The sequence below is a fragment of the Calidris pugnax genome, unplaced genomic scaffold, assembly GCF_001431845.1.
Source record: "Calidris pugnax isolate Ruff unplaced genomic scaffold, ASM143184v1 scaffold88, whole genome shotgun sequence".
NCBI classification, from domain to species: Eukaryota; Metazoa; Chordata; class Aves; order Charadriiformes; family Scolopacidae; genus Calidris; species Calidris pugnax.
The window spans coordinates 1,198,550-1,225,954 of record NW_015090849.1 but is presented as its reverse complement, the minus strand read 5'-3'; the positions used below and the strand labels follow the sequence as shown (position 1 = coordinate 1,225,954).

The 27,405-nt window shown below is 43.3% G+C and overlaps 1 protein-coding gene across 1 annotated transcript; it reads right to left on the bottom strand.

Annotated features, from left to right (window-relative positions):
• Window positions 1-22,996, bottom strand: ADRA1A (adrenoceptor alpha 1A). Its single transcript, XM_014943136.1, has 3 exons — window positions 22,774-22,996; window positions 19,775-21,408; window positions 1-4,306 (listed from the first exon to the last, which is right to left on the bottom strand). Exons 2-3 carry the CDS (start codon window positions 20,655-20,657, stop codon window positions 3,795-3,797), a joined length of 1,395 nt encoding a protein of 464 aa, XP_014798622.1. The 5' UTR covers window positions 20,658-21,408; window positions 22,774-22,996; the 3' UTR covers window positions 1-3,794.
• Window positions 22,997-27,405: the final 4,409 nt, after the last annotated feature.

The following is a 27,405-nucleotide window of genomic DNA, read 5'->3' as shown; positions in this document are numbered from 1 at the left end:
CCCTAGAGCTCCTTCTATGGTTTTGAGACTTGTCGGTCCAAATGTCTATCAAGATGACAAGTGCCTATGACCCTGCTTGCAACAAGGGAACGGGGCAGTTTTCATGCAGAAATTCTCAGAGTGAGCCAAACAAATTATGTGATTGTTTTTGCTGGCAGATGTGACAGCAGCAGAGGTGTGGCTGGGACCAGGCTCGCCTGTCGCTGAGGTCTGGGTGCTTTTCAGAGTCACTGGACAGAGAGGTCCTTTAGCATCTGTTTGATGATAGGAAAAAAAGGATGAAGATGAGACCAAGACTTGGTTGTTCTAAGCTCTCTCACTCTCTCACAGGCAGGAGTGCTGTGACACAAAGGTGACTATTCGTGCCTGTTCGTGCCACCAGCACACTGACTTATTTATCTTCTCTTCACAGATTCAGATTATATTCCTACTTCAGAATTGCTCTGGAATGAAATGACTAATCCATTTGTCAGCCCATGTGTAGCTCCACAACAACCCTTTGCCTGACACCATGAAGCCTCCACAAATCTAAAATTACTAGAGAGACCCTTTGTAAATCTCCCAGCTCCAAAGAGGAGGTGGCACAAATGACCTTACTGATTCAAGTTATAAAATAAATATATGGGTGGGGTTGGGCAGCGAGTGTGTGCAGTGAAGATTTTAAATCTTGCTAGTAGTGTTCATTTTAATGGGTGTTTTTCAAAATGTTTCAGAGTTCGGGTTTTGTTCAAATAAACGTCCCACGTATTTGAACCCCGTGAGACTGAGAACCTTGGCCATGAGTCTCACGTGACTTTCTTATGAGATTTCCAGCTTTTCTGCTTCTGGTCTTGGCTTGAAGTACCATGAGAATATTTTTTTTCATGGTATTTCAACACTTCTAGTTTCAAATTCTAGACTTTATTGAAAAGCCCTAAGAAAAGCTTTAAGGGTGGGGTGGGTTTCTTATTTTAAAAAAAAATGGGATAATGCTACAGATTGCTTTTGGAAATAAATAAAAGGTTTGGGTCCAGGGATTTGATTTGAATTCTCTAATTTTAACCTGTTTGGGACATTCTGTATCCTCCTTATGCAGCACTCATGTGGGAGAACAAATAGCTATTTGCTTCAGCTAATCAGCTAGGCTAGATATTTCATTTTCCAAGAGGTAGCCAGTGACACTCACCCACCAAACACACCAAAACCTTAATGGTCTGAAGAACACTGTGCTTCCAAATTCAAGTGTCTTCTCCATGTCTTCAGGACTACTGCAGGCTGAGCTGAGAACTATTAGCTTTGTTTTCCTAATCACTGCTTACTCATTTATTTAAAGGCTGGGAGAAGCAAGTCCTCTGCTTGATGTGACATGTTAGCAGCTGAAAACACCTATAGGACATATGTATCTGAGGCAGCAAGTGCTGCAAGGAAAATTTACTATAACATATAGGACTTGGAGTGTTCTTGGTTATTACACCAGAAAAAAGGGTGCCAGCTTTACCAGGTTTTTTACAACTTGCTTGTTCTTTGACACAGCTCCATCAGGCTGGTGGTGTCTGAGTAAATACTAGTGAATCTGCCCAAAGACATGATTCTTACTTTTACAGATTTTACTTTTGATCCTGCAAGATTAGCGAGATCTGTAAATGAGCACTTGGTAATAAGTTTCCTAGGTGTAAAGATATTATGCAATAAATTTAATGCATTGAGAAGAGGGCCAAATTAGGGGGAAAATTGTTCTGTCTCTGTGAACTGTCTGCACAAAATACAGGGCTAGGTCTATCCACTTTCTTTTTTCCCTTTGAGCTCAACTTTTATTTGGAGTGGCAGTGCTTGATTAGCATCCTGGCTGTGTATAGAGCTGAACTGTATGTACGCTCCGAGGTTGTTTTCTGCTTCCAGGACTGTGCAAAACAAGAACTCCAAGGATGAGATTTTACTTTTGCAAATTGTCCAATGATGTTCTAGCTCCAAACACATGTTTGCAGGAGGAAAGAAATCTCATTCAAGCATAAATAAAAGGCACAGCAGACTGAAATTCTCTTGACGCTGGGGACCTCATACTGAATGAGAGATGAATAAACAATGATTCCTCATCAATAATATCAAGGTGTCCTTTCAAGGCCGTATCCTGTAAAAGCTAACCTTTTCTTAAGCCCTTTCCCTTTTCAAGACAGTAGATATTCAGCACAGGAGCTGACATTGAGACATGAGTAAAGGCTTATGTGTTGTTTCAAGAAGCTGCATTCTTACTTGGCAGGCTCAGGAGGAGTTATGTCAAGAGCTGCTTATTTCTAATATTGTACAGAGAATTCCTCCCACTATTTCTTCCAGATGCTGAACAGCTCATTTATTTATTTATTTGGATTAGCTATATTAAAATATAACATGCTTCCAAATGCTTTCCTCCCAAATTCCCAAAGGATGGCCCTTTCTCATGGGGATGTATGTCCTTAAGTCATTTAACGTGCTTAACTCCCACTGCTCAGAACCAGGGCAAAGTTCCTGGCTTCAGGGTACCCAGGATCTCATAGAAAGCTTAAAGCACTTAGTATTGAAGGAGTCAGAAAAGGAATGTGGCATAAGACTGCAAGGAGACAGGAAAATATCTGCAGCTTTTCCAGCAACTGTGGCACTGATCTGACTAGCAAGCACCTGAGCAAGGAATGATTGAGTCTTTAAGCAGGTCCTTGCTGGACTCAGAGCAAGGAAAACAAATGGATGAGTGAAAGCCATGTCTTCGACCTTATTTGAGGATGACTTACCTAGTCTTGAATTTTATTAGACCTGCATCAAAGCGCAGAGACCTTCCAAGCAAGCCTAGGATGCATGCAAATTTTCATTTGGTTTTGTTTGGAGATGTGGGAGGTTGGTTGTACAAAAAAGAAAAGTTCTGGTTGGTCTCTGGAGCTAGGTGGGAGTGCAGCCACTTGCCTTGGGTTTCCCTTGGCAATGGAGTTTACTGAAATCCATGGCACAAGGGGAAACTTAGAGCGACTCCGAGCAGGGCAAGAGCCAAGGTCGTGTTTTTGCCATGCCCTACGAGCTGATGTGACTGTTTTTCCAAACAGGTTGAAGACAAGCAGCCTTGTGGCCATTGCAGAAGACCAAATCCCCACCCGGTGCAGCCCAGGAATGAGGAACCATTGAGGCTGCCCAGAAGATGCAGATCCAAAGAGCTGCCTGTTCTCTTCAAGGTGTGCAGGACCTCACCAAGCCAGGACCTGGGCACGTACAAAAGAGGCAAAACATGGTAGGAAAACATTCTTGTCCATAGTCCCGTAATGAAAAGTAAGCAGAGATCTGTAAACACTGTCCCAAGACCTGAGCCTCCCAGCCTCAGCTCTCCTGGCTGTTGAATTGAGGTTAAGCTTTTTGGGGGGAGCAGAATCACAAAATGGGTCTAAATGTGGTGCTGTCTGAAAGTACCCACACTGAAATCAGCATGGGATCTTTGTAGTTTTCTCTTTCTCCTCCATTGCACCTAAATCAGAACAGTAGGAACTTTGAAACAGGGGAATACAGTGAAAAATAAAGCCTTTAGGTGTCAGGCAAATGACTCGCAGAGGCCAGTCTCTCGGAAGACCATAAGGTGCTCACCATCCACTGAAACCATTCACTGTCTTTAAGGGGTTTCATTCAGGCTGCCAGCACTCAAAGACACCACGTCTCAAAGGCTTTCACCCTGTTTTACAGTATGCTATTTGTTTCTCCCAGATCCCTTCAGCTCTGGTGGCATCTACTTCTACTTCCCAATAAGAAGAGCAACGTCCCGTTAGCAGAGCCACCCGTTTGCCAGCCTGTGCTGCTTCCATCCCTTAGACATCCTCCCCGTTCTCAGTGAGGGAGATGGTGTGTATTTTAATGGTTGGCACTTTACAGTTTTCATGGACGAGGTTCCTTGACGTGCCCGTGCAGCAGCATTCCTGGAGGAAACCTTTGCTTTTCACCTTGGCAGAGGTACAGTCTTTAGAAACCCCACTTTTGGCCGGCATGCTTTGCACAGCGGAGAAGATCTTCCATTCGCAGACCCCATCCGACTTGGAAATCTTATAGAAGGTTTCTCCTGAGCCGACGGGGATACGGACCACACCTTTGCCACTCTCCAGTCTTTGGCCAGTGGGATGGTTGAGGTTGAAACTTGGGGACTGCTTCTTTCTCGCCTCCTTCCTTGGGAGGCACTGCGCTCTCAGGACGTTTTGGAACGCTTTCTTAAACTCCTGACTTGAGCACGGATAGATGATGGGGTTGATGCAGCTGTTTAAATATCCAAGCCAAAATGTTATTTTAAAAAGTGTGTCCGGGGGTTTGATTGCAGGAAAGAAAGAACCTAAAATGGAAAATACACAGAGTGTTAAGGCAGAGGCAGTGAGAAATTGCAGGTAACCAAAGAAACTTAAACATTGGAAAAAATAAATAAGATTCTGTCCTTTCTTGGAAAATCTATGACTCAAAGCACAATTCCTGCAGGAATAAGTCTTTCAGAGGGTATGGTGCTGTACAATTACACGCCTGTTCTATCAGAGATCAATTCAAGACATCTACTTGATTATACAAGCGTTGTATTCCCATTTACAGCCAGGGAGGCAAGCAAGAGGACTGGAATCAAGTGATAGAGGAAAATTGCTTCCTCTGGGACTTCTAATTCAAGATTAGTTAGCCAAATAACAGTCATATCTAGGAGGTCATCAGAAGGGGATTCAAATGGCAAGAAAATCACATCATTTCAGAAGTCAGAGTAAGTTAAAAGTAGGATTACTGAGTTGACTGCATTCCAGCTGTCTTAAAAATGATAAGTATTGAGGGCTCATTTTCCCTAGAAACCTTTAGAAAGGTTTTTCTGTCACGTTTTTCTGTCTCATAGAAGGCATTTAAAATTCAGAGAAGTTAAAGGAAAGGTTCCTTCTTGCATCAGCGAACACTGGAGAGGGTCTCACGGGGAGCCAGAATATATATACACTGATATATACTTGCAAAGTTTCCTCCCAGCCACGGTTCAAAGAGCAAGAACTTAGGTGGCTCCTTAGTAAGGAAAGTATTATGGGACTTCTTATTCTATAGAAGTGAGGACAACATTCAAAAAATTTGGAATCTTTTGATGAAGCTTAGTCAGCATATTAGTGACAGAGCCATAAATTGTGCATTCGTCAGTCCTCACTGTCTTGGCATAACAAGAGTCAGCTACAAGTGGCCATGTGAAATGAAAATTAAACAGCGTTACTACTATCCTTAAAAAAATAGATTAAGAGATCTGATAACATAGGATTGAACAGTGAGTTATCTGCTGATTTAAAATCTTGGGGACATTTCTCCTTTGTTGGGTTTTATTGTTTGTTTAAGTACAACTTGAGCTCCTTACTGATTGTATAAGCAAGTTTTCAACTTTAAATGATTTGAATAGGAAGTCAGTAAACACTGAAGAGATTTGCTCATGGAGAGGTGTTATTATAAAGCTACAGAGGTATTTAAGATGTCAAAGAGTCAACGCTGCTGCTTACAGGGAATTGTTTAGAAATTTGTTGTTTGCCTTGAATGACACTGGAAAGTGTCCATTGTAACAAGAACCTGTAATTCTCTTATTTGGTACTTCTCTTTGCTTAGAGATAACAACAATATTGTCTGAATGTGAATGAACCAGAAAACTAAACTCTGTGTGATGCTGGGATAACAGCTCTTCTAAAATCAATTTTGCACAATTAATTTAGAACCAGAGAAACATATTTGCCATATGCTGTCAAAGGGAAAAGCTGATTCTTACTTGCCTTCTTTAAAAGAAAGAAAAGGAAAAAGGAAAAAAAAAAAAGTGGTTCTGTCATACAAGTGTCAGTAATTAGTCTGGGCACAGGAAGAAAAATAGTTTCCCAGAAAACATAATTGGCTTGTTTTGGACTTTATAGTCAAGTTTATAATAAACAGAACTTTTAGCACTGACAAATGCTTGTCTTCCTGCTGGCCCCTGGAAAAATCGTAAGCATGTGCTTGTTGAAAGAAATAAATACTGTGGAAGATTCAGGCATCGATACATTTGTCATCCTCTGCAGTTCAACTTCATCTCTAGGCAGCTCCTCAGCTTTACGGGGATCGATCTGCTCGTTGGACCTCCCCTGACTAAGGAAAAGCTAATAATGCAATTAGAGGGTGTCCTAATTTAATTCTGAGAGCTGCCGAACTTCAGTTTGAATCTTTTTCTCCCCATCTTTGTCAAACAAAGCTTACAGCAAGTGCAGCAAATGCTTTCAAGCCGCAGAAGCCCGAGAGGAATTCTCAGGGTGTTTTTTGCCTGTGTGAGAACGTATCAAAATATTGCCTGCACCAGAGACACAAATAGTGCAGGGTGATTAATGACTTGCTCGTTCTGCTCGACATGGTCCCCGCCGTGAAACGCGAAGCGAGGTCTTCTCCCCATGGCACCAGCTCCAACCTTCTCCGTGGAGCTGGTGGGCCCAGAGGACACGCCACCGTCGGGGAAGGGAGAGGAGAGGTCCCAGGGTGAGCAGCCCCCCAAGTTATCCCTGACTTGCCAGAGGTCCCTGAAGACCCAGGCCATCTGGTGTGCGGTGGAGCAGCAGGGAAGCGATACCCAAAGGCAGTGCAGAACATGCCACAAGATCTCACTCTTTGTACCGGAGCAGATCAACCTCTTTTTCCAGCCCCAGTTACATCCCAGGCACCAAGCACCAGCCTCGCTGCCTCCATGGTTGCTCTGTACCGGAGCAGATCAACCTCTTTTTCCAGCCCCAGTTACATCCCAGGCACCAAGCACCAGCCTTGCTGCCTCCATGGTTGCTCCCTCCTTGCTCCAAGCTGGCTGGTAGAGCAGTTTCACTATCAGTTTCAACACCGACCAGTTTTTTCAGACCACAAAAGCTGTGCTAAAGAAAGCAAACACTATTTTGCAGTTCAGCATGAGTGAGCAGGCATATCCGCAGCCTAGATTTTTTTTTCTCAGTAAATTGATGCTTCTTTTCTTCGGTGAAGAACAACTAAATAACATTCTCAAAGAACGTTCTGGCTAAAGTTGTTGGCAGATGAAAAATAAGGAAAGGCTTCTAAATGCTCAAATTGCGCTCAATTTTTTTCTTTATTTCCTCATTTAATTGCAGCATATCTTCTGCTTTCCCGTTCTGTGTTCAGACAAAAGGTGAAACAAATCTCGGTTTAGGAAATCAGCTGTGTGAGGCTGAGTGTAAAAATGGGTAAACAATAACAATTCCTGTTTGCTGCAACTTCTGGCTCACTCTAAATGGAATGCTAGTGCCTTGCCAAAGTCTGTTAAAAATAGAAAATAGCCCGTGTCAGAGTCTGTCTGTTGCTCTTTTTTTGGGGTGGGGATCTGCATGCTAATTTATTAATGTAACCTTTTTTGGTTCATCAGTGTAGAGACTTGTTGCCTTGGAACAACACACAGAGACAAGAAAGAGCAGCAGTTTTAAAAACATACAGGTTTTGCTATCTGTAGACCTCATCATGTACTGTTTTCAACACTTTCTTTCCAGTGGTGGATACAACCTGGGGGTTAGGACAGTGCCTTTGCTCTGCTGTTGTGCTGATCAGGGATGGTTCATGAGTTTAGACCAGCTAAAGTTCTGCCTACGGGCTTCGTTGGAACCCTGTGTTGTCCTGTGAATGGAACAGGCCATGCACCAATAGGAAGAAATGTTGTTAGTAGCATCTTGGAAGGGCTGGAATTTATAGTCAAAGGACCCAACATGTAACAGAGATAGATGTAAAATCAAAGTAGAAATTATTTGGACCCTCTTCTTACTTACGTTGGCAGCTTAGTCAACTTCCAGAGCTATATAAATCAAGATCAGCCTGTCTAAGCCTTGAGCCACTGAACTATTTAGTAGAGTGCAAAAAAATATTTAACCTTCTGCACCTTCTCTGTCTAATGAGCAAAATCCTTCTGTGTATTACAGGCTAGTGTGAGGAACTAGTGACATGCTAGCATTTGCTTAGTGCCTCTGTAGAAGTGTGATGTCCTATTCAAAAGGCCACAGAAAGCAGAGCCCTTCTGTTGCAGACACCTGGTTACCCCTGTAGTTCAGAAACTTGCCCTAATCTTTTCTCTTGGCTACCTGAGTATCTGGAAAAAGGGGACAAATATATTCTCCAAGCCCTTGGGGAACCACGTCCCTCCCCACAGAATACTAAGAATGCATTCTTTTCTTCCAAGCCTTTAATATTCAGTGATGTTGCTGCCGTGATTAGTATCAGTGGTTGATGGATTTGGTAGCAAGCGGGAGTCATTTTCACACAGTGCTGCTGAGCCTGGTGATAAAATGTTCTGTGGGCTGAAACATCAGCTGGGCAGTGGCTGACATCTCAAGTCAACTGAGTTCAGAGTAGAAATAAAACAGGTTTTGTGAGTTCACGGGGTTTTTTTTGGTTTCGTGGTGTTTTGTTTTGTTGGGCTTTTTTGGTTGTTTTTTCCCCCCAACAATGACTGTAATAAAGCATGAGATCAAACATGGTACAGAGAAACCAGGTGGAACTGAGGAGAGCAGTTCAGAGCCCATGCCCAGTCATTCCTTGACCGTTTGGTGGCTACCAATTAGTGTCAGCTCAGGTTTGGACACTTGCCTACTAGTAGCCAGGACTGAGAAAACAGAATTATTATTATTTATTATAGCACCACATTCTCCAGAGCAAGCTTTTCCAAGTCTCTCACTCTCAGCCTGGTGTAATCATGGACTAATGAAGTGCAGCTGTGCAGGTATCCTCTAATAGAGCTGGGTAGCGAGCAGCACCTGAGAAGTGAAAAGTTTCCTGTCTTAAAACTTATTCTCTGTCCTATTTACACGCCTTAGTGTCTTCCCTGATACACTGGCAGAAATAAAATCGTAAATAGTGGCAAAACCGATTACAGTTTAGAGGCTTTATCTTCCATTGTCTCCCTGCAGTCTGTGCTGGAAGAACAGTAAACTTCAACTGATCTTTAACTGCCTTTGAATTGCAGATTGACTAAATGATGCTTGAATTCCTGCTTTGTTTTCAAAAGGTTGAGGGCTCTCAAGTGTCAGTAGCACAATTCAATTGCTTGTTGTACGAAAATTAAATAAAATAAAATGTACTATTAGCCTTCTGAGATCCTTTGCCATTAAGCATTTCATCACTCACCCCTGAAAATGTCAGGATTGCGTTCCCTTCCCTCGCCATTTATTTTCCTGTTTGTCAACTCAAAGTTTCTTCAGATCTGAGAGAGAAGTTTTCCATGTACCTCCTGGTGAGTAAGTGCCAATTCAGTCACAAAGATGTAATTTGACTTTTGTCAGAAGTTGCAGAGCTGCATGATTATAGGTTGTTTAAAACCCAGTACTGATGATATGCGTCGTTTCACTGATGGACAGCAGAGAGGGATTTTAGAAGCTGCCAGACAACAGAGACTTGTGTTATTTGTTTGCTCTTGCCTTGTCTCTGTCAGCACCATGGGAAGAAGATGCCACGCATTTTTATGACCCACAGACCCATCGTGGTGTTGAAATCCATCTCTGCCACTAAATCTTGCAGCTGTGTTTAGGTTCACTACTTTTTTCCCCCCTTTTATTTATAACATACATTTCCCCCCAATGTATGTTACAAATTGCACTCAGAAGATGCCAGCAGTCAGTGCCTGTGCACCTTGTGAGCAGAGAACCAAATGATATTTTTTAGCATTAGGTTGTCAAAGCTTGAAGTGTCCCAGGGAATCAGGAGAGGTACCTATGTTAAACCTTGCACAGAAGTCAAACAAAAATCCTGGCATCTCTTGCCTCTGACGTATAGGAAATACGCCTCTGGAACCACAGTGGACTGGAAACAGAGACAGTGGGAGGCAAAACTTAAACCTCAGGTCCTGGGATCTGCCCTAAAGGGGTCAAGCCAGAGGGCAGCAGCTATTCCAGAGCAATTGCCCTAAAGACCCTGAGGATGAAGCACCGAGGAGGACCAGTGTCCCCACATGGATTAACTCTGTACCAGGGGCACCCTGGCTCTCTCCTGAGGCAGTCTGCTCTGCAAACGTTGATAAATTGTGGTGTATCTTGTGTTCCCAAGCTCAATGTTAGCCCTGAACTTTATTCCATAAGGCTGGCATTCTATACTGCACCTCGGGTCAAGAGACAAACCACACTCTGGGAAGTATATTTATATATAAATATATGTATTGCTGCAGACACACAACAGCTGCACTCCGTATATGCTCTCCCAGCACGTCTCAGCCTGCTGCTCCCTTATGGAAAGAACTTTCTGTGGGAACAAAAAGTGGGACCAAAGGACCCTTGAACAGTAGGAAACGCTTCTGGGTTTCGTGCAATCAAATTAACCCAACAACTGCAGAGCAGTGGTTCATAGACCTGAGGAAGGGTCAGAGCCTGCATCTGGCAAGTCTTGCACCTTCATGGCTGTGCCTGTCCCAGGGACTGAAATTTAGTGATTGATTCATGTGGAAAAGGAATATCTTTGTGCCTAGATGTCCCTCACCCACAATAAACAGATGTAGAAGAAGGAGCAAGAGTTTCTTTCTGTTCTCAAGGGCCCGAATCCAGATCTCTGGGGCATCAGGAGGGTATGGGTGTTTGGACACAGGTGAGGGGGGGGAAAGGCCAGGGGGCAGGAATGGGTCAGTCTGGGAATGGTGCTCTGATTATTTGGATTTTTTCAGACCTAATTTATGCTCTGTTTCATATTGTACCCACTTAGGATGGATGATATTTCTGGCAAAGAGCAAACATCTCAGCAAGCAACTATTTCCAGATTCACTGTGGGCTGCTGCAGATTTAGAAAGCTGATAAAAAACCATGGGAAGGTAAACTGAGGTTTTGTTACCCATGTAAACCCAAATAATCACATTGTTCTACAAATCAATTTCGTTGTTGTTGAAATTCCAGCTCCCGTGCTGTTACTGCAGTGGAATGATTGTGGATCTTGTTGCTCACATTTTTAAGATATTTGATAATCGTCCCGAAGCCCTCGCTCTCAGAGTCGTGCACTTGCAACAAAATCTTCGCTTTCCTCTCAAAATTAAAAGAACCCAAGAGGGTGGTTCAGAGAATGGTTTGAGAAGGTGAGTCTGTCTCAGCCTGTCTCACGAGTTTGTCATTCTGTGGCTGTCGGTCGTGATTTTGGGATCCTTGGGGTTGGCAATACAGGAATTATCTCCAGCAGGAGCTGAGTCTCTCCCTTATGTATCCAAATCGAAAACAAATCCTGACATTTGCTGGGTGGGGTGGGAGAATCACTCATCGCCTTTCAATCACTAACAAATCCTAAATTTTGCCGTGACGTTTGAGAGCGAGGGAAAAAAAATTACACTCTTGGTTCATTTGCTCCAGGGGCTTGAAAGTGGTGACTACGTAAAAGCAGGAACGTTTTGAAGACAAGGAGGAGCCTTCTCTGACAGGTAGTGCATGGAGGAGAGCCAGAGATGTGAATCATGAAACAGCACAACTGACTCCGCTTTGTCTCTCTCGTTTTCAGCGTAAATGGCTATTAACATTGCCAATTCCTTCCGCTGCTTTGCTGTGTTATGAATCAGTGGGACACAACGTTTCAGGACTTGGTGGAGAAATGTTGGCCACAGGGATGTCAGTGGGATCTTTGCCATTGGCTTCAGCGTAGCTGAGTTATCAACCTAGACCAACAAAGCCTTTCCAGTCTGTGTTTATGAAAAATACCCTTTGTGATGAGCAAAAAAAGACAAAACCAAAAAACCAAACTTGCCAAGGAAGTATCTTGGCTGTTTATCTTCATGGCTTATTTTCTCCCCATTCAATGACTTAATAGACACACACACTGGTGCTCTATGACTCAAGGATTGTAAACACTCTTCTTCTCCCTGACCTGTGCTCCAGAGAATGAGCTGGAGCTGGGGCATAATTCTTGGGTTTTTTTTCCCTTTAATTGTTTTTTTTTCTTTTTGTCACTGAGGGAACACACTGAAATGCTAGCGTGGGGAATATAGCACAAATATTTCCTCCATGGCTGGAGGTCAGTATTTTCTGATATGAAAACTATCTTGAGGGTTAGGTTGTCACAGCTTTTATTCTATTTTATTATGTTATTATTGGCTGAACAATGAAAAGAAAGGGGGTTCAGATCCTTGTTTCTCTGAATATGCAGACAACCAAGCCACGACGATGTCGAAGGAGTGCATGGGCTGTTTGCCTTACTCTCTGCCCTCTAAGTAAAGTAGTAGGGGAGGCAGGAAGATCCTGTGCTTATATTTACTACTATGAGATCATCTCTGCAATTCTAAAGGAAAGAGGTGATTAATGAAAAGGAGTTAAGCTATTTGCCTTCTGTATGGAGAAATGTCAGGGTAGTGATTCCCTGGAAGGTTAGTGCAATTCTACACAGTTCTGGTTCTTGGGAAAACTTTTGCTTTCTCTTCCTTATTTTCCTCATCAGCAAACCTCTTTGCCCTCTCATTGTGTAAACACCTTCTCTTGGATACTCCCTTCACAGGATAAGACTGTACTACTCATTGCTTCCTTATGGTCAATCAAAATAGTCTCGATTTTGCAGGAAATGGGTGACTTTCTGTTCAGCAGCCAGGATTAAGCTGTTCCGCAGGGATCCCATCTCACTGCTGTATTTCACACCCTGGCAGTTCCCATTATACCACTGCATAAACCAAGGGGGGTGGATGAATCCCAAGCACTGCCTTTTTGTGCCCCCAAAAGATGCTAAAACCCATGTTTAAACTGCTCTCAGTGTCTCACACTAGTGGATCCTGTGTGATACTCTGAGATTTTGCTTATTAAAACACCACTGTCTGCAGGAGGTAGGGAATGGAGTCAACCTCAGAGTATAAACTTCAAGAGAGTAGCAGGTATTCCAACTCCTGCTGTGATAAGACATGGGTGAAGCAGAGACTCCAGCTTTACTTCCTTGACCCAACTCTGTCATATTCTGGTTCACGTTGACAAAGGAACATGGTCTGAAGCCCAGTTACTCTGACAGTAAGTGGGCAGGATGCAGGACGGCTTATTCAGGAACCGTGGGAGTTGGTCTGAACGTGTTCTGGCTGGAGAACACGTTGAGTCAAGGCTCAGATGATCTTGAAATGTCCTCTTGAAAAGAGCAAGAGGACATAAAGCTGTATCTGATACGTTTTTCACGGGTGTCAAAAATCAGATGAGTCCCTGAAGCACAGACTTTGGGAAATACTGTATCTTAACAGACAAAAAAAGTGCTTTGTGTTGTCCTAGCATTGCAACACGGGGGTCTCATGTCAACTCATGTCTTAGTGGTGTGATTAAGGTACATGAATTTCTGTATCTGATAACATACAAACAACTGCAGCTTTTCTGTCATGTCTGGCCACCTTTCCCTTCCAAAAAATAAGTTTCCCATTTACAGCTGAGTGGACTGGGTATGAACTCAAGCCTCCGGAGCCCAAGGAAGGTGCCGTAGTTAAATCAGTCACCTTAGTAAAACATATAGCAAGTGATGATACATACAACAAATGCAAACCTCACAGGAAACTATAGGGATAAATCCACCAATCTCCAGACACTGATGCATATTCCTGCTCCTCACCTTGTGACCTCCCGAGACATTGCATCAATGGCAGAGATAGAAAAATGCATTTAATTTTTCTGGTTTACCTCTAGTGAAAGTAGAGAGGCATTCTCTTTGACTCCATTTGAAAAACAACCACAAAATAGTAATTAGAAACCAGCTGCAGACAGGCACGTAGACAGGATTAGAGGATTCCCTTGACGGTGTTTGTGTCAGCTCACAAGACTAATTTACTACTCTACTACAAATATAAATACCCTCCAGCATATCCTCTTTTCTGCTCTCTTCATCATGAGAATGATTGACAAACACGAAAAGCTTTCCTCTCCCTTGCCCTGTTTAGTAGTCTGGATTGTTTTTTCCCCTGTGACATCCTGGCTCAGATTTTCCTTTTTTATTTCTTTCTGCTTCTGAACTAAACATCTGCAACCAGATAGGTTTAAGCCAGTTTGCCACAGAAAGTGGACAACAAAGATCTGTGAGTTTGTTCACTTCTAAGGGTTTCTTAAGATGAACAATCAATCCCAACGTAGGACCTTTTTTGTAATATCCCAGCCCCCCCTTTTTTTTTAACCTGTCAGTTCTGTGCACGTTCCACCTCAAAACAACCTCCAAGCACTGTCATCTGTTTTGTTGAAAATGAAGCTTCTGAAAAATTGCCAGGGCAACCCATAAGTGTCTCCAGCTACAGGAAAAGGTCTGCTCTGTCGGCTGACACCACTTGCCAAAGTGATGCTGAGGATGCGGTTACATCACTATGGGCATGCACTGAATTTCTGGACTCTTCTAGCTCTGGGTATTTCTGTCTATATCTCTCTGTATCCCTTTCTAGCAATTGCAAGAGAAAAGGGAAAAACCAGAAATGGAAGAAAACATGCTGCTATTGCAGAGTGCCAGAGCCCAACAAGCCTTAATTGCCCAGATGAGCCTCATCTGTGGCCTCTACAACCAGACCCTCTGCTCATTGGCCAAGGAGCTGCATAAAAGGTCAGGCTCTTGTCTTTCATCCTCTTTGAGAGATGTAGGCAAGGTCATGCTTGTTCTTTTCTGGCTCTGATTTGTTGTTTTGTGACTGCTGGACTGTCAGCTTAACCTGTTATAGATACCACCACTGCCTGCTTCTTCTCAGGTATGGTTGTGTATGTTTTTGGGGAGGGTACAGCTCCTGCCTGTGCTGCTGTCACCCTTTGCTCCTGGGTGGTCCTCAGAAATGGAAGAAAACATGCTGCTATTGCAGAGTGCCAGAGCCCAACAAGCCTTAATTGCCCAGATGAGCCTCATCTGTGGCCTCTACAACCAGACCCTCTGCTCATTGGCCAAGGAGCTGCATAAAAGGTCAGGCTCTTGTCTTTCATCCTCTTTGAGAGATGTAGGCAAGGTCATGCTTGTTCTTTTCTGGCTCTGATTTGTTGTTTTGTGACTGCTGGACTGTCAGCTTAACCTGTTATAGATACCACCTCTGGCTGCTTCTTCTCAGGTATGATTGTGTATGCTTTTGGGGAGGGTACAGCAAAAATGCAGCTCTATCACCTGCTAGATCCTCATGGAACAGCCCTGCTCTTGCTGCTCCTTGATATTCAGGTTCCTTTAGGAGCCTGTTTTCAGGTTTCTACTTCAGCTTTAAGCCATCACTATTTTCTGGGGTGCCAGAGAGAATATGATTGCTCCAATTTGAAAAGCAATATTGCTTACTTCAGGGCATTTGTTTTGCCCCCAGATCTTAAATAACTTTGGCAACATGTTAAACAAGATATTAGAGAACTTCAGGAAGAGAAGTAGAGTTTCACTTCATAGCTTACTTGGAAAAAAGAAAGTTTGTGATAAGAAGGCCTTGGCTAATGGAGAAAAGAAAAATGCAGCTCTATCACCTGCTAGAGCATAGCTCTAAATTCCCTTCAGTAAAGCAGTGTATCCTTGTTCATGTAAAGGAGTGCATGGGCTGTAATCCTTGGCTTGTGCTCCTCCTTGCCATTTAAATGGAGTGCTTTAGAGCAATCATGTTTTGAGAAAGGAGCCATATCCTTGTTCATGTAAAGGAGTGCATGGGCTGTAATCCTTGTGTTGTGCTCCTCCTTGCCATTCAAATGGAGTGCTTTAGAGCAGTCATGTTTTGAGAAAGGAGCCAAGCATGGGGTAACCAAAGTGTGAGGGTCAGTACTAAAAAGGTTTTAAAGCTACTCTTGCCATGTAAGTTAACGTGAGGGCATGCTAAATGAGAAAGCCCAAGTCACTGATGAGTGGCTAGCAGTTGGGAAAATGGTGATTAAGTGTTGCATAGGAGAAAGAAGAGATTAAAGAAATGATGCAACAGGTGTAGAAGATGATATGTGAGAGCAATAGCCCTAAAGTGGATGGGGAAGTTTCCTTTCCAGCTACCTTCTCTGAAGAGCTGAGTAATAGACTGCTTGGATGGAGCAGGATGCTCTCGTAGTCTGCTCAGAGCAAGCATCAGCCTGTACTAAACAAATGGCAGTCAGTGGAAGTGCTTAGAGCTCCTAAACAGGGAGGTAAAAATCTTCAGAAGATAAACATTTCCTTTTGTTGAGTATATCCCTTCTACACTTAGAGAAAGGTGGATGCTTAGTGTAGAATGAGAAAAGTTTGGTGGGGATATCTGGAAGTCTCCTTGGGAAGCATTTGCAGAGAGCTGTAGATATAAATGGACATCAGGCTTTACAACCTATTCCAGGGCTAAAGTGCTGGGCGTGATTGCTCTGAGGCAATGACATTTATAGGAAGAGTCTGTGCGGAATTCCACCAATAAAGTTAATTCAGCAATGGGTTTACAGTTTATTTTGTGTAATAGCAGTTCAAAGGAAGGTCTGGAGAATGAAAAGCACTTTACACTGTCAGACTTCCAGATTTCTGCAGAGCAGAGACAGAATTTGAGCTCACCCAGAGCAGGTGTTCTATATAGAGGCTAATGGACATAGTAGACAAAGGGCCTCATAGCTCTGACTGGCTCTGTTTAAACTCCTGTTTAGGTGCTGATTGCTACCTCTTACCCCAAATTTCAGATGGTCTAAGTCCTCCTTAAACCATCACAGAAAAGGACCTCTCAGTGCACTAGAAAAACTATGTGCCTACAGTGGAACTGAGATTTAATTAGGGGAATACAAAGGGTGGGGATCCAGCTGGGATGGACTTGAGCTTTGACTTGTACAGTTTTGTTAAACAACATGTGAAAGTATGTTGAGTTCGAAGAAGCTTTTACAGAAAAGCTTTGAGACTAGGAGTGTATTCACTCTTCACCTCTAGAGATGGAGAAAAAGTGCATCCAGAAAAGAAACTGACTTCTTCCAGGGGAAATCAGCTGTTTTTACACTCTTATGGTACAGAAGTTTTGTGAAGGGTGGGTTTGCACTCCAGCATGCAGAGAAGGAACAAATTGTAACCTCAGTTATTTCATGCAACAGGATTATTATTCCCTGGCTCGCTCCACAAACATCAAAGCCAAGTGAGAGGAAGGTGTATTGGACTCTTGGACCGAAAGCCTTTGCACAGACCCTTGGCCTGGGATGAAACTCCATCCATCTAAGAAGGTAAGAGAGATGTCACTGGCACAGATTGCAGCTGGCAACTTTACATGCTGATTTCAATTAAGATATTGTCTTGTGGCAGGGACACTCAAGTTGTTTCTCCAGTTATTTTCAGCAGCATCTGCTGATATCCCTTCTTGATACCCTTCTATTGTTCTTGCCATTCCCATACCTACACCTCAGAATTTTCTACCCCTATTTGTTAAACATGTTAACAGATCTGGTGTTTCTTGTTTTAAAGTGGTTCTTGGCTGGTAGAAATGATGTTAATGGATGTGTGGATGTCAAAGATGCTCTAGATCACAGTAAAATAAACTCATGCTTTGGGAACTTCTGTTGCATAGAGTAGTAAGCACCTGCTGGTTGTCTGGAGTGGTTTGTGTGGGGTAGTTTAAGAATGTCTGTCTCATGGGCAATGTTCATTGAGGACAACTTGCTTTTGAAAGGCTCTGACTCCTGCAAGTGACTGAAGTGATGGGCAGCAGCCGATGGCTGATGGGACCTCTGATAGGTCTGTCCTGTGGCCACAAAGCTGCAGAGCTGGTCTTCTGCACAACAAAGTTGTTGCTGCCCAGCCAGCCGTGTTGTGGGCTCCACAGCTGCCAATGGTTTTGGCAACGGAGTGTTCTGCATGTCTGAAAAGTCTGATCTCTGCCACTAATCTGCTGCATGATCCTGGCTGGATCACTTCTCCTCCCTGTGCCTGCCTTCACCTCTCTGCAGAATGGGTCTGGAAATGGTGACTGTCTTTCAGAAAGTGTTTTGTGTGGTGTAGGTGGAGACCAGCCAGCCGTGTTGTGGGCTCCACAGCTGCCAATGGTTTTGGCAACGGAGTGTTCTGCATGTCTGAAAAGTCTGATTTCTGCCCTAATCTGCTATGTGATCCTGGCTGGATCACTTCTCCCTGTGCCTGCCTTCATCTGTCTGGAAATGGTGACTGTCGTTTAGAAAGTGTTTTGTGTGGTGTAGGTGGAGGTTGCCACATGCAATCACCTCCAGGTGAGTCTCTGGCTCAGTCTGTCCTTAGGCTGGTGGGACAGTCTGCCTGGAGATGTGCTTCCTAAGGTTTTTTTGAAGTCATGTTACTTTGCACATCTTGTCTGCTTAACAGGGTTTTGTTGTCTTTAAACAGAAGTAGCAAATAGGTTTTGAAGGATTTATAAGTCTAAAAATAACTCAGTAACCCCACAAAGATAGGGAAACTAACCTCAAAGTTGCTTTATAAGGGTCAAAGTAAGAGCAAAGCCACTCTTGAATCCAGAAATTTTCTTAAATCCAAAGCACGTTAATTAACAACAGCTCTGTATGGGCAACCACGTTTACACATGAAGTGTGTTTAATGTGTTCTCGCAAACCCTTTTTGGGTATGTTTCAAACATCTTGGCAACCAGCATTCCAACATGCTGACACCCTGGACAGCACGAGCCAGGTCTTTCAGGGCTCTTCCTCGTGAAACTTCTCCATCTCTTACTCCAGCACTTCCCAGTACTGACCAACAGAAAAGATTCTCTAGTTTTGGGTTTTTCACATGGCAACATTAGCAACATGTTTCATGAAACAACCTGGGAATCTTAGTAAATCCAATAGAGGTTAATTGAAAAAGAACAGCTTTTTATAAGATTAAAAAAAAAAAATCAAAGGAAAATCCACAAATCTTTCTTTTCATGTTTAGGTAAGGCTGGTTTTTATTTTCCTTAATAGCACACATTGTTCTGTTATTAGCTAAAACTTTCACACAATCTTACTGTATTTTTCCTGTACAACATAAGCCCTTTCTGTAAAAAAAGCTACTGAAACTGAGCAACTCACAGATTTAAGGTTCCATGTTTCAAAACCTAATATTTAGTGCAGCTGCTGCAGAGCAAACTTTGGTGTGATGTGTCATATACATCCCACTCAGATATAGGTGTGCAATTAGTATTCTGCTTTTAAATCCTGAAATCACATCAAAGGTGACTGAGCAAGGTTTAATTAAAATTCTAATTACTTTTTATATTTGTGATAGTAAAGCAGAACAAATCCCTGACTTTCCTCCCCTTTAGAATTAAAACTGGTGAATAAATATTCATATTCAGCATGATGGTTGTAGCCAGTGTTTGGCCAGTGGGTTCAGTGGGTTTCCACAATAAATACAAGCCAGAGAAGTATAAAATTAATTTGAAGGATCCTCACTGGTCTCTTCTGACTGGTCATTCGATAAATTAAAAAAATACTCAAAATGTAATTAACATATGGTATCTCATAGTGTGAATTTCCTGATAGGAAACTGATTTTTTTTCCTTATAGTGGGAAATATTAGGTGCTAAGCACTCCAGGAGGTCTGGCCCCAAGTCTGTGAACAGTTACTTTGACCCTGAATGCATTTATATCTTGACCTTTTACATATTTATATCAGCTGAAGAGCTGGCTGCAATCTTAGATATAAACACACACATCCCTAAAGAAATGGTTCCTATGGCAGAGCTGGTCAGAAATAACAGCTCTAGTTCTGAAAGAGAGTATTTTCTGTATAGAAAGAGTTTCCATTATTTTCAGAATTTCGTGCTTCTCTTTGAACCAGAAATAGTTTGTTTCATTTGAGACTCCTTTTTTTATGTTCACTGCTTTGTAATGGTGAATATTTTGATTTTTGACAGCTTTCCAATAGAAAATTATTCCCTTGGCAATTTTCTATGTGCATTATTGTACACGGGCACAAACACAACCCTCCCTCCGGGGACGGTGCTGTAAAAGGTAGAGGGTTTTGCTTTACTTACCGAGGGGCATCACTACGAAAAATGGGAGCCAGCACAGAACGAAGCATCCCACCACTATTCCCAGGGTCTTGGCAGCTTTTTTTTCCCTGGAGAACTTGAGGAGACGCACTGAGAAATGATGCTTGCTCTTGGGGTTGGATGCTGAGCTGCTGGCTTCAGGGGCATTTTTACGATGGATCCGTAGGGTCACCGCTTCGGAACGAGATCTCTCTGTCTTCAGACCAGAAGTCAGACCTTTGTTTTCCCTTTTGGCCACCACGTACACCCGGCAATACATCACCAAGATAATAGTCAGGGGGAGGTAGAAGGAGCCCAGAGCGGAGAATAACACGTAGCCAGGCTCCTCGGTGATTTGACAGATGGTCTCATCTTCTGGTGCTGGTTCCTTCCAGCCAAAAAGAGGTCCAATGGATATCACCAGAGACAGTGCCCAAACGCACAGGAGTGCCAGGAGACCTCTCTTCTCTGTCACTATGCTGGGGTATCTCAGTGGGTAACTCACCCCGATGTATCTGTCTATGGAGATGATGCAGAGGCTCATAATGGAAGCAGTGCAGCAAAGGACATCGACAGCTGCCCAGATGTTGCAGAAGATTCTCCCAAAGGCCCAGTAGCCCAAAATCTCCATAGTGGCTGAGAAGGGCAGGACAGTGGAAGTCAAGAGGAGGTCAGCTACAGCCAGGTTAATTATATAGTAGTGGGTAACACTCTGAAGATGCCTGTGGCAGGCTACAGAGAGGATAACCAGAATGTTACCCAAAACCCCAAAAACTATCAGCCCCCCTAGAATAACACCTAATAAAATGGCCTTTGAAATGTTCACAGGCCCCACAGAGTGGGTGCAGTTGGAGCAGTCGGAGGAGTTTCCAGGGAGGAAAACCATGGTGAGGGGCTGGTAATGTTCATGTGAGGCTGTTGTACTTCACTCCCTTTTCAGGTAGAAAAAGTGATGAGATCAATTCTCGGAGGGTCTTACAGGCAACATTAGCCTGGCTTTGCTGGGAAAAAGAGTTTTTAAGAACGTCTTAGAAGTGCAGCACCAGGAACAATGAGAAGGATCCAGAAACATATTAGAAAATCCACCTTTCTCCCCAACTTTTACCAGTATAGCACAGTTAATAGTCACTATTTTCAAGCCAAATTTACCTCCTTTTGCATTTTTCCTTGGGGTGCAGAAGTGAGGCTACACAAAACAGAGGCTATTTATCTTACTCTCTGGGATTACACGATGAGAAATATTGGAATTGCAGGTTAAAATCATTACTGCCTTTTGGTAAGATTCAATATCTAGGTAACATAAATATCCAAAATTTATGTTTCTCCCAAGAGGAAATGACTGATGCTTTTAGTTATGTTGTGTTAGTTCTGCCTTACAACTGACTTAAAAGCCTGACAAGGAGGAGGCTGCTGCTGTGTCTGCTCAACAATGTCGTTTGAGATACTTGCCACTACCCATCTTCTGGGTCTGAAGCGTCAGTCAAAGCTTCTCCGTGCTGTGGAGCAGGTGTCACTTGAGTTCCTGGACTGTGAATTAGAGTTTGTTTACATCAGCTTCTGCCTTGCTCTGTAGGCGAGAGTGAAGTTTGCTGTGTCAACGATGTAGGCTGTTGTGCTCTTTGCAGCTCCTCACCCCCCTGAAGGAGACAAAGATACAAACAATATGATTCCAAAAGCAATGTTCACTTATTGCTATGGTTCCCATGTAAGAATAGAGCAGGAGGCTATTTTAGGGAGCCCTCCTCAGCCTGGCTCCAGCCAGTGGAACCAACCTTTTTCAGCCCACTATTCTTTAGCAACAGCTGAGAGACCAACGTGGATTTTGTTGCCTGAGTTTTTCTGACCGCACTCTCAGCAGCAGTTGGTTGTTTGCCTTTAGGGACAGCAATCAATCCTAATTATCATTTCACCTGCAGAGACCAGTTGTAGGAGAGATGGAAACCTGTGGGACACAATTTAGGACTGCTAACTGTGAAGTAGATTTATAAGTCCAGAATTCAGTCTAAGGTTTCTTTATGAAGTGACTCCTTTACCCACTGAACTGCTCTTTAGTCCAGCTAAACTGCCCATTTTAGAAATCTATAGGAAAAAGCAACTCCTGCCAAGCAGATGATGTTGTAAGGAACAAGTTCCCTACTGAGTGACACAACATTTCAGAGTATCTGGAAGCCAAGCTCAGCCTTAGCTGACTAAATATGGAGAAAAGGTACATCAGATGGAAAAGTGAGGATAAGCCTGGGAACTGAGACACGGGGGGCATGAAGGAGAAAGCTACAAGTGAGGGCTGGAAAGCCTTCCACAGCACCTGCATGTGGATAGAGTGTTCCCACTCAAAATACTGATCAGACTTGTGAAAAACCACCACTGAGACTACTCCTGTTAAATCTAAGATGAGGTAGGGCTCTCAGAGTGTCCTAATATTGGGTGTCTCAGACCAGTTCCTCAGATGGCCCTTTACTCAAACACCGAGTAGCAACAGCTGTCACGGAGCTGAATCTCAAAACTGAATTTTCCTGCAGGCAAAAGCATTTAAAACTCTGAACCCCCGAAATTCCCAGTTGACAAGCAGGGAGGAGGGGGGAGGGGAGATGAAAAGGTACTGCACTGTGGGAATTTGCCTTCCGTGCACTGAAATGAAATTCAGCCTTTGTATTTTCTTGCCTGCAAGAGGCAACTAGTTGAAGAATAACCCCAAGAAAGAAAAAAACAGTTTTCACTCTCCACATCAATGAAAAGTGACTGCAGGTAACATCAGATATCCCTAACCATTACAACTGTGGTCATTATAGGGGTTGATAGTGGGCTAGAAAGTTAAGAAATGATCATGATTTATTGTTTTTTTTTAAGCACACGAAGCAAAACTTCCCAGTCGCTCAAGGAGATGTGGCAGAAAGGACTGACAGATATTCATGCTCAAAACCAGCCAGACAATACCTGTGGAGAGAGATGGTTTGGGGAAGAGCATACCCGGGACCCTTGTGCCTGCCCCAATCCCCACTCACCTCTTTAGTCTCTAGAAGGCAGCACAGCTCCTCTGAGCATCTGGAAAGGAGATTTCACAGCACAACACAGCAGGCTCCTCTCTTCATGCAGGGATGGGACTCTGTGCCTGAAAATCCATTGCTTTTCTCCCTTTATTTCCCCAGCAGTATTTTGATGGCTCCCAGTTGTGCTGGTTCCCTGTCTCCCAAGGCTTGCGAGGGGCTTGGCTCCAGCATCCCTGGAGGGATCCCTCCCCAGTTGCAGAGCTCAGCTCCACACTGTCAAGGAGCAGCAGTAACTTTACTGCTCTGCTGATGTAGCAGGCAGTATCCTTGCCATTACCGTAATTCCCTACCATTCCCGTATTGCTCAGAAAGAAAGGGCACTTAATCTGCTGACAAGTGGTGTTTAAAATATCCTTTTTTTTTTCTTCCCCCCCCTCATGCAAACTACGAGCTCCTGCAGAGATCAGAAAGTGGAAGCCAGCTAACAAGCTCCTGTTTATAGGCTAACAAGTGATTCTTGTGATATAAAAGGAGAATTGCCTGCCAGGCAAACTGAGCATGAAGAAAATAGCAAGGAGAGACAGACACACTGACCAAGCAATCTTCATGCTGGGATAAATTACTGGGGTAGGCAGCACAGCTAACTGGAGGTGGGGGGTTGAGTATGAAATGCCTTGAGCAGAGTGTGCTGTTGAGGTGAGGTTGATCTTTCCTGTAGCTCTTTTAACTGCCTTTTTTCTTTTAAAGTCACTGATGATGAAGAGATGAATATAAAAAATAAAGGTGTCCTGAAGTGAAGGGAGCAGAACACAGATTGGGATTTTACAGCCAAAGGAAATTAATTCCTGTAGCCACAGGAGAGCAGATGAACCATGTGCCTGTTCTTGCAGGACAGTCTCTCCTCCTGCTCCTGGGCAGTAACTTTGAGAGGGAAAGTTTTACTGGTTTCATGTGGTTCCTGAATTGAGATAAGTTTACAAGTGATGCTCAGGTTGCCCCAGGAGAGTGCTGAAAGCAGAGCTGGGCTGCTCAGTAGCCTTAATCACTGTTCCAACAACTTTGCAAGGCGAGGTGGGGGGAAAAAATCAACCTAATTTTGAGAACTTTACAAACTGTAGAATGGAGGGGCGATTTGTAAATGCTCATGTGCCATTTCTCCACAGCCTGGGCAGTAACTTTGAGAGGGAAAGTTTTACTGGTTTCATGTGGTTCCTGAATTGAGATAAGTTTACAAGTGATGCTCAGGTTGCCCCAGGAGAGTGCTGAAAGCAGAGCTGGGCTGCTCAGTAGCCTTAATCACTGTTCCAACAACTTTGCAAGGCGAGGTGGGGGGAAAAAATCAACCTAATTTTGAGAACTTTACAAACTGTAGAATGGAGGGGCGATTTGTAAATGCTCATGTGCCATTTCTCCACAGCTTTCTTGGCACCCGTGCTGCTCTCTCTGTAGATGTAACACTTGTTTTTAAGGCTGCTGGGAGGACTTGAGCTAAGGCTGAGCCCCTGCGCAGTCAAGAGTGTCAGGCTGTACCTGGTCCTTCCCCAGATAACAAAGGGTGTTGGGAGCCAGGGAAGTCTAAATGAATAAAGTAAAGCTTCAGTTACTGAAGACCCTTCAAGATGATGATTCAGCAGAGATACTTTAGATGGCTATCTTAGGATGAGGCAACTATTTCAATCATCAATTGGAAAATTAGTCTAAATGACTCAGGGGAGGGAAGAGAGATGAACCCCACCCAGGTTTTTTTTTTCCTACTGGTACATATGACCTCTTCATACTGGTGGCTTGTTCCAAGCTCTTAAATACACAATGGAAATAAATTTGTATTCACAGCTTCAGTCATTAACACTGCACTCAAAGTATCAGCTCATCTATGAGTAATAGCCTTGTTAGAGGACATCTCTCTGAAGTGGAGGGGAGCAGAAAGAAGTGCCAGACTGAAGGTTTTCTCTCCTAAAATCCTCAGAGAAAAATTAAAGCGTTGTAGTGAAGAACTGCTACAGCTGGAGACCACTAACAGACCAAGGTCAGAAGGGTCACAGAACAAAGTACAGGTAAAGATGGACAGGGCAGGAGGACTGTTACATCTAAGTTTTATGAAGCAATCTTTGTACTTATACTTTGTACTCTGGCAAGCCATGGTGGAGTTGTACGTGTCCAATTTAAAAGTCTTGGACTAATCAGAAAGTTCAGGAGAAAGCAGTGGGAATGATACAAGCCTAGAAAACATGACCTGTGGAGCTGGGAAAGGGGGAGCTCTCTGATCTCAAACTGTGTGTCTCTGAAGACAGGTGAAAGACTGTCTGTAGAGGTAATGAATATTCATAGTTACTGGAAGTTTTTAAGAACAGATGAGGCAAAGATCCATCACAGTGTTTTACTTAGCTTTCATTATCTACTGAGAGAGGATTAAATGGCCTGTAAGGTCCCACCCAATGTGGTTTTCTACCTCTAAGGTCTGCAGAGAAAGGCAGAGCTTGGGCAGCAGAAGGAACAAGAGTCCTGGACCTGGTCCTTGTTTCTACTGCAACCTTCTCTGTTGACCTTTGACAAGTCTATTTCTGAGTGCATCATCCCTATCTGTGAAGTAGAGGAAATAATGCTTCTCTCTCCCTTCACTTATTTGTTTGGACTGTAACCATTCTGGAGCAGGGATTGTACCTACTCTGTCTAGATTGCACTCACAAGATCCTATGCTTTCTGCATTGGAAATTATACTCATTAGCATGAGAGGGTTCCCAAGGGAGGGCTCCAGGCAATGCACAGCTGCTCAGCCCTTTCTAAGCCTCTGGCCCTTTCTTATCTGCTAGCTTTGTTAAAATCAGAACCTTAAACCCTGGCTTTTAGCCAACATTGTCTTTTCATTACAAGGATGTCATACAAGGGCCCAGCATCCCATTGCTTGTGCATCCGATGCCATTTAACAAAATACCATTGTTAATCTGCTTATCTCAGAGTCAGACCATGTAGATGACCTGTGTCTGGGACCAAGAGTGGAAAAACTTCTCTGAGGTGCTGTAGGCTTTGACATGATAAGTTATCCACCTATTCAGCAAGTGGTGAAAAGTACTGCTTTGGGAAGTCATCCTTCAGGATTTAGTAAAGGTTTCGCTTCTGCTTGGGTAAGAAAGAAAACCCACCCAAAGGCAAGAGAGATTAAATGTTGTCTATTAAACTTGAAGCAGACTCATTCCTCTGTCTTTTAAGATTGGGACAGCCTGAAGCTTATAGCACAGCTGAGTTGAAGATAAATTGCAAACTTCTGAGTATTTAAAAAGGGAAAAAAAATAAAAAGAATCAACCCAACATGGTTGCTGTTGGGCTGCAGCTGCTTATTCAGAGAAGACAATCAGTGTGTATTGAGAATAGGGACCTTAGAGGATGCTGCTAAGTGTGGTCTGAGACTTGGAATGAGCAGTATGTATTCAGTACTGATGACTTCTCCTGAACAGCCTCATTTGCAAATATGATGATGTTTAAATCTAGGGGTGATGTATTGATGGAAAGATCTGTATGTACTAGACAAACGAAGTAAAGATGAAAATTACCCAAGTCATTTGGAGAACTCAAAGTGAGCATTCAAATGGTGGGTTAAAAAAAGTGTTGGGCAAATAGGGCTGAAATTTTTCAAGCAAGATAGACCTGCCAGTTTATTTCATACTCACTTTTATAGTGAGATGTGCAAATATTAGAAGCGTCTAAAATTTTCCATCTTGGGAACCATAAGGACTTTTTCACCATGTTCCGAAATCACTTAAGCATAGGCTAATGCTTGGTAAACAAGATCCATGCTTTTGCATAAATCAAGACAGCTTCATTAAGCTAAGGGTACTTTCTTAACTCACAACAGATGAAGATTTGGGCCACTGGATTTTGTGCACAGCTGCAGGTCTGAAGGCTGCCTAATTGCATAGAGAGGCTGTTAAAGGTTTATTTCTATGTAACTCATGAAGAATTTCCTGGTTTGATTTATTACCTGGATGATTTGATAAAGTCTAACCACATACAGAGGACAGGGCTATTTTGTAGCCTCGGGAAGATTGATTTTAACCTACTGCTGAAACAAATCTATCCAGAGATGAGTGCCTACTTCAGTTTCTGTCCCTCCTGCTTCTTTCTTGTTTACCTCCTGTGTTGAGCTGGGTCATTTCCCATGATGTTACTGCTGCTTCCCTCTAGTGAGAGTTTATGCTACTCTTCTCTGCTTTAGCTTGACATTAATCTTTAATATGGAAAAGAGTTTGGGGGAACTGAAGGTGTGTCTAAATCATACCTATCTTGGGATGTGTCGTTTAAATACTTCAGGTTTTGTCAGCTGCCAGCCCCCATGTGAGAAGCAATGACATCCAACACACTGAAGCACCTGCCTTCATCCCACCGACTTAATTTTTCTCCCTGAAGCATCTAATTTCATCTCCCTTTCTCCTTCCAACTTTTGCCTGGCAAGGCAGGACTCTCCTTAGGCACGACAGCACGCATCTAGTGTGGTGGATCCAGCTCTTTGTACAACAGTCCTGATTGCAACCTGTATAACATCACTGTGACAGAAATAAAACCAGTGTGCTGCTTTATCTTTCCCAGATCTGAGCTAGATTTAGGTCTGGTCTTGTGCCTCAGCATTCGCTACGGGCCTGCAAGCTTTCTTTT

What these genes read in the sequence shown, in the direction of transcription:
- ADRA1A (XM_014943136.1), bottom strand. Translation starts at nt 20,657, where the DNA reads ATGGTTTTCCTCCCTGGAAACTCCTCCGACTGCTCCAACTGCACCCAC. An exon ending in TTTCGTAGTGATGCCCCTCG is followed by an intron (nt 4,307 to 19,774) that starts GTAAGTAAAGCA and finishes TTTCCATTTTAG; the next exon opens with GTTCTTTCTTTCCTGCAATC.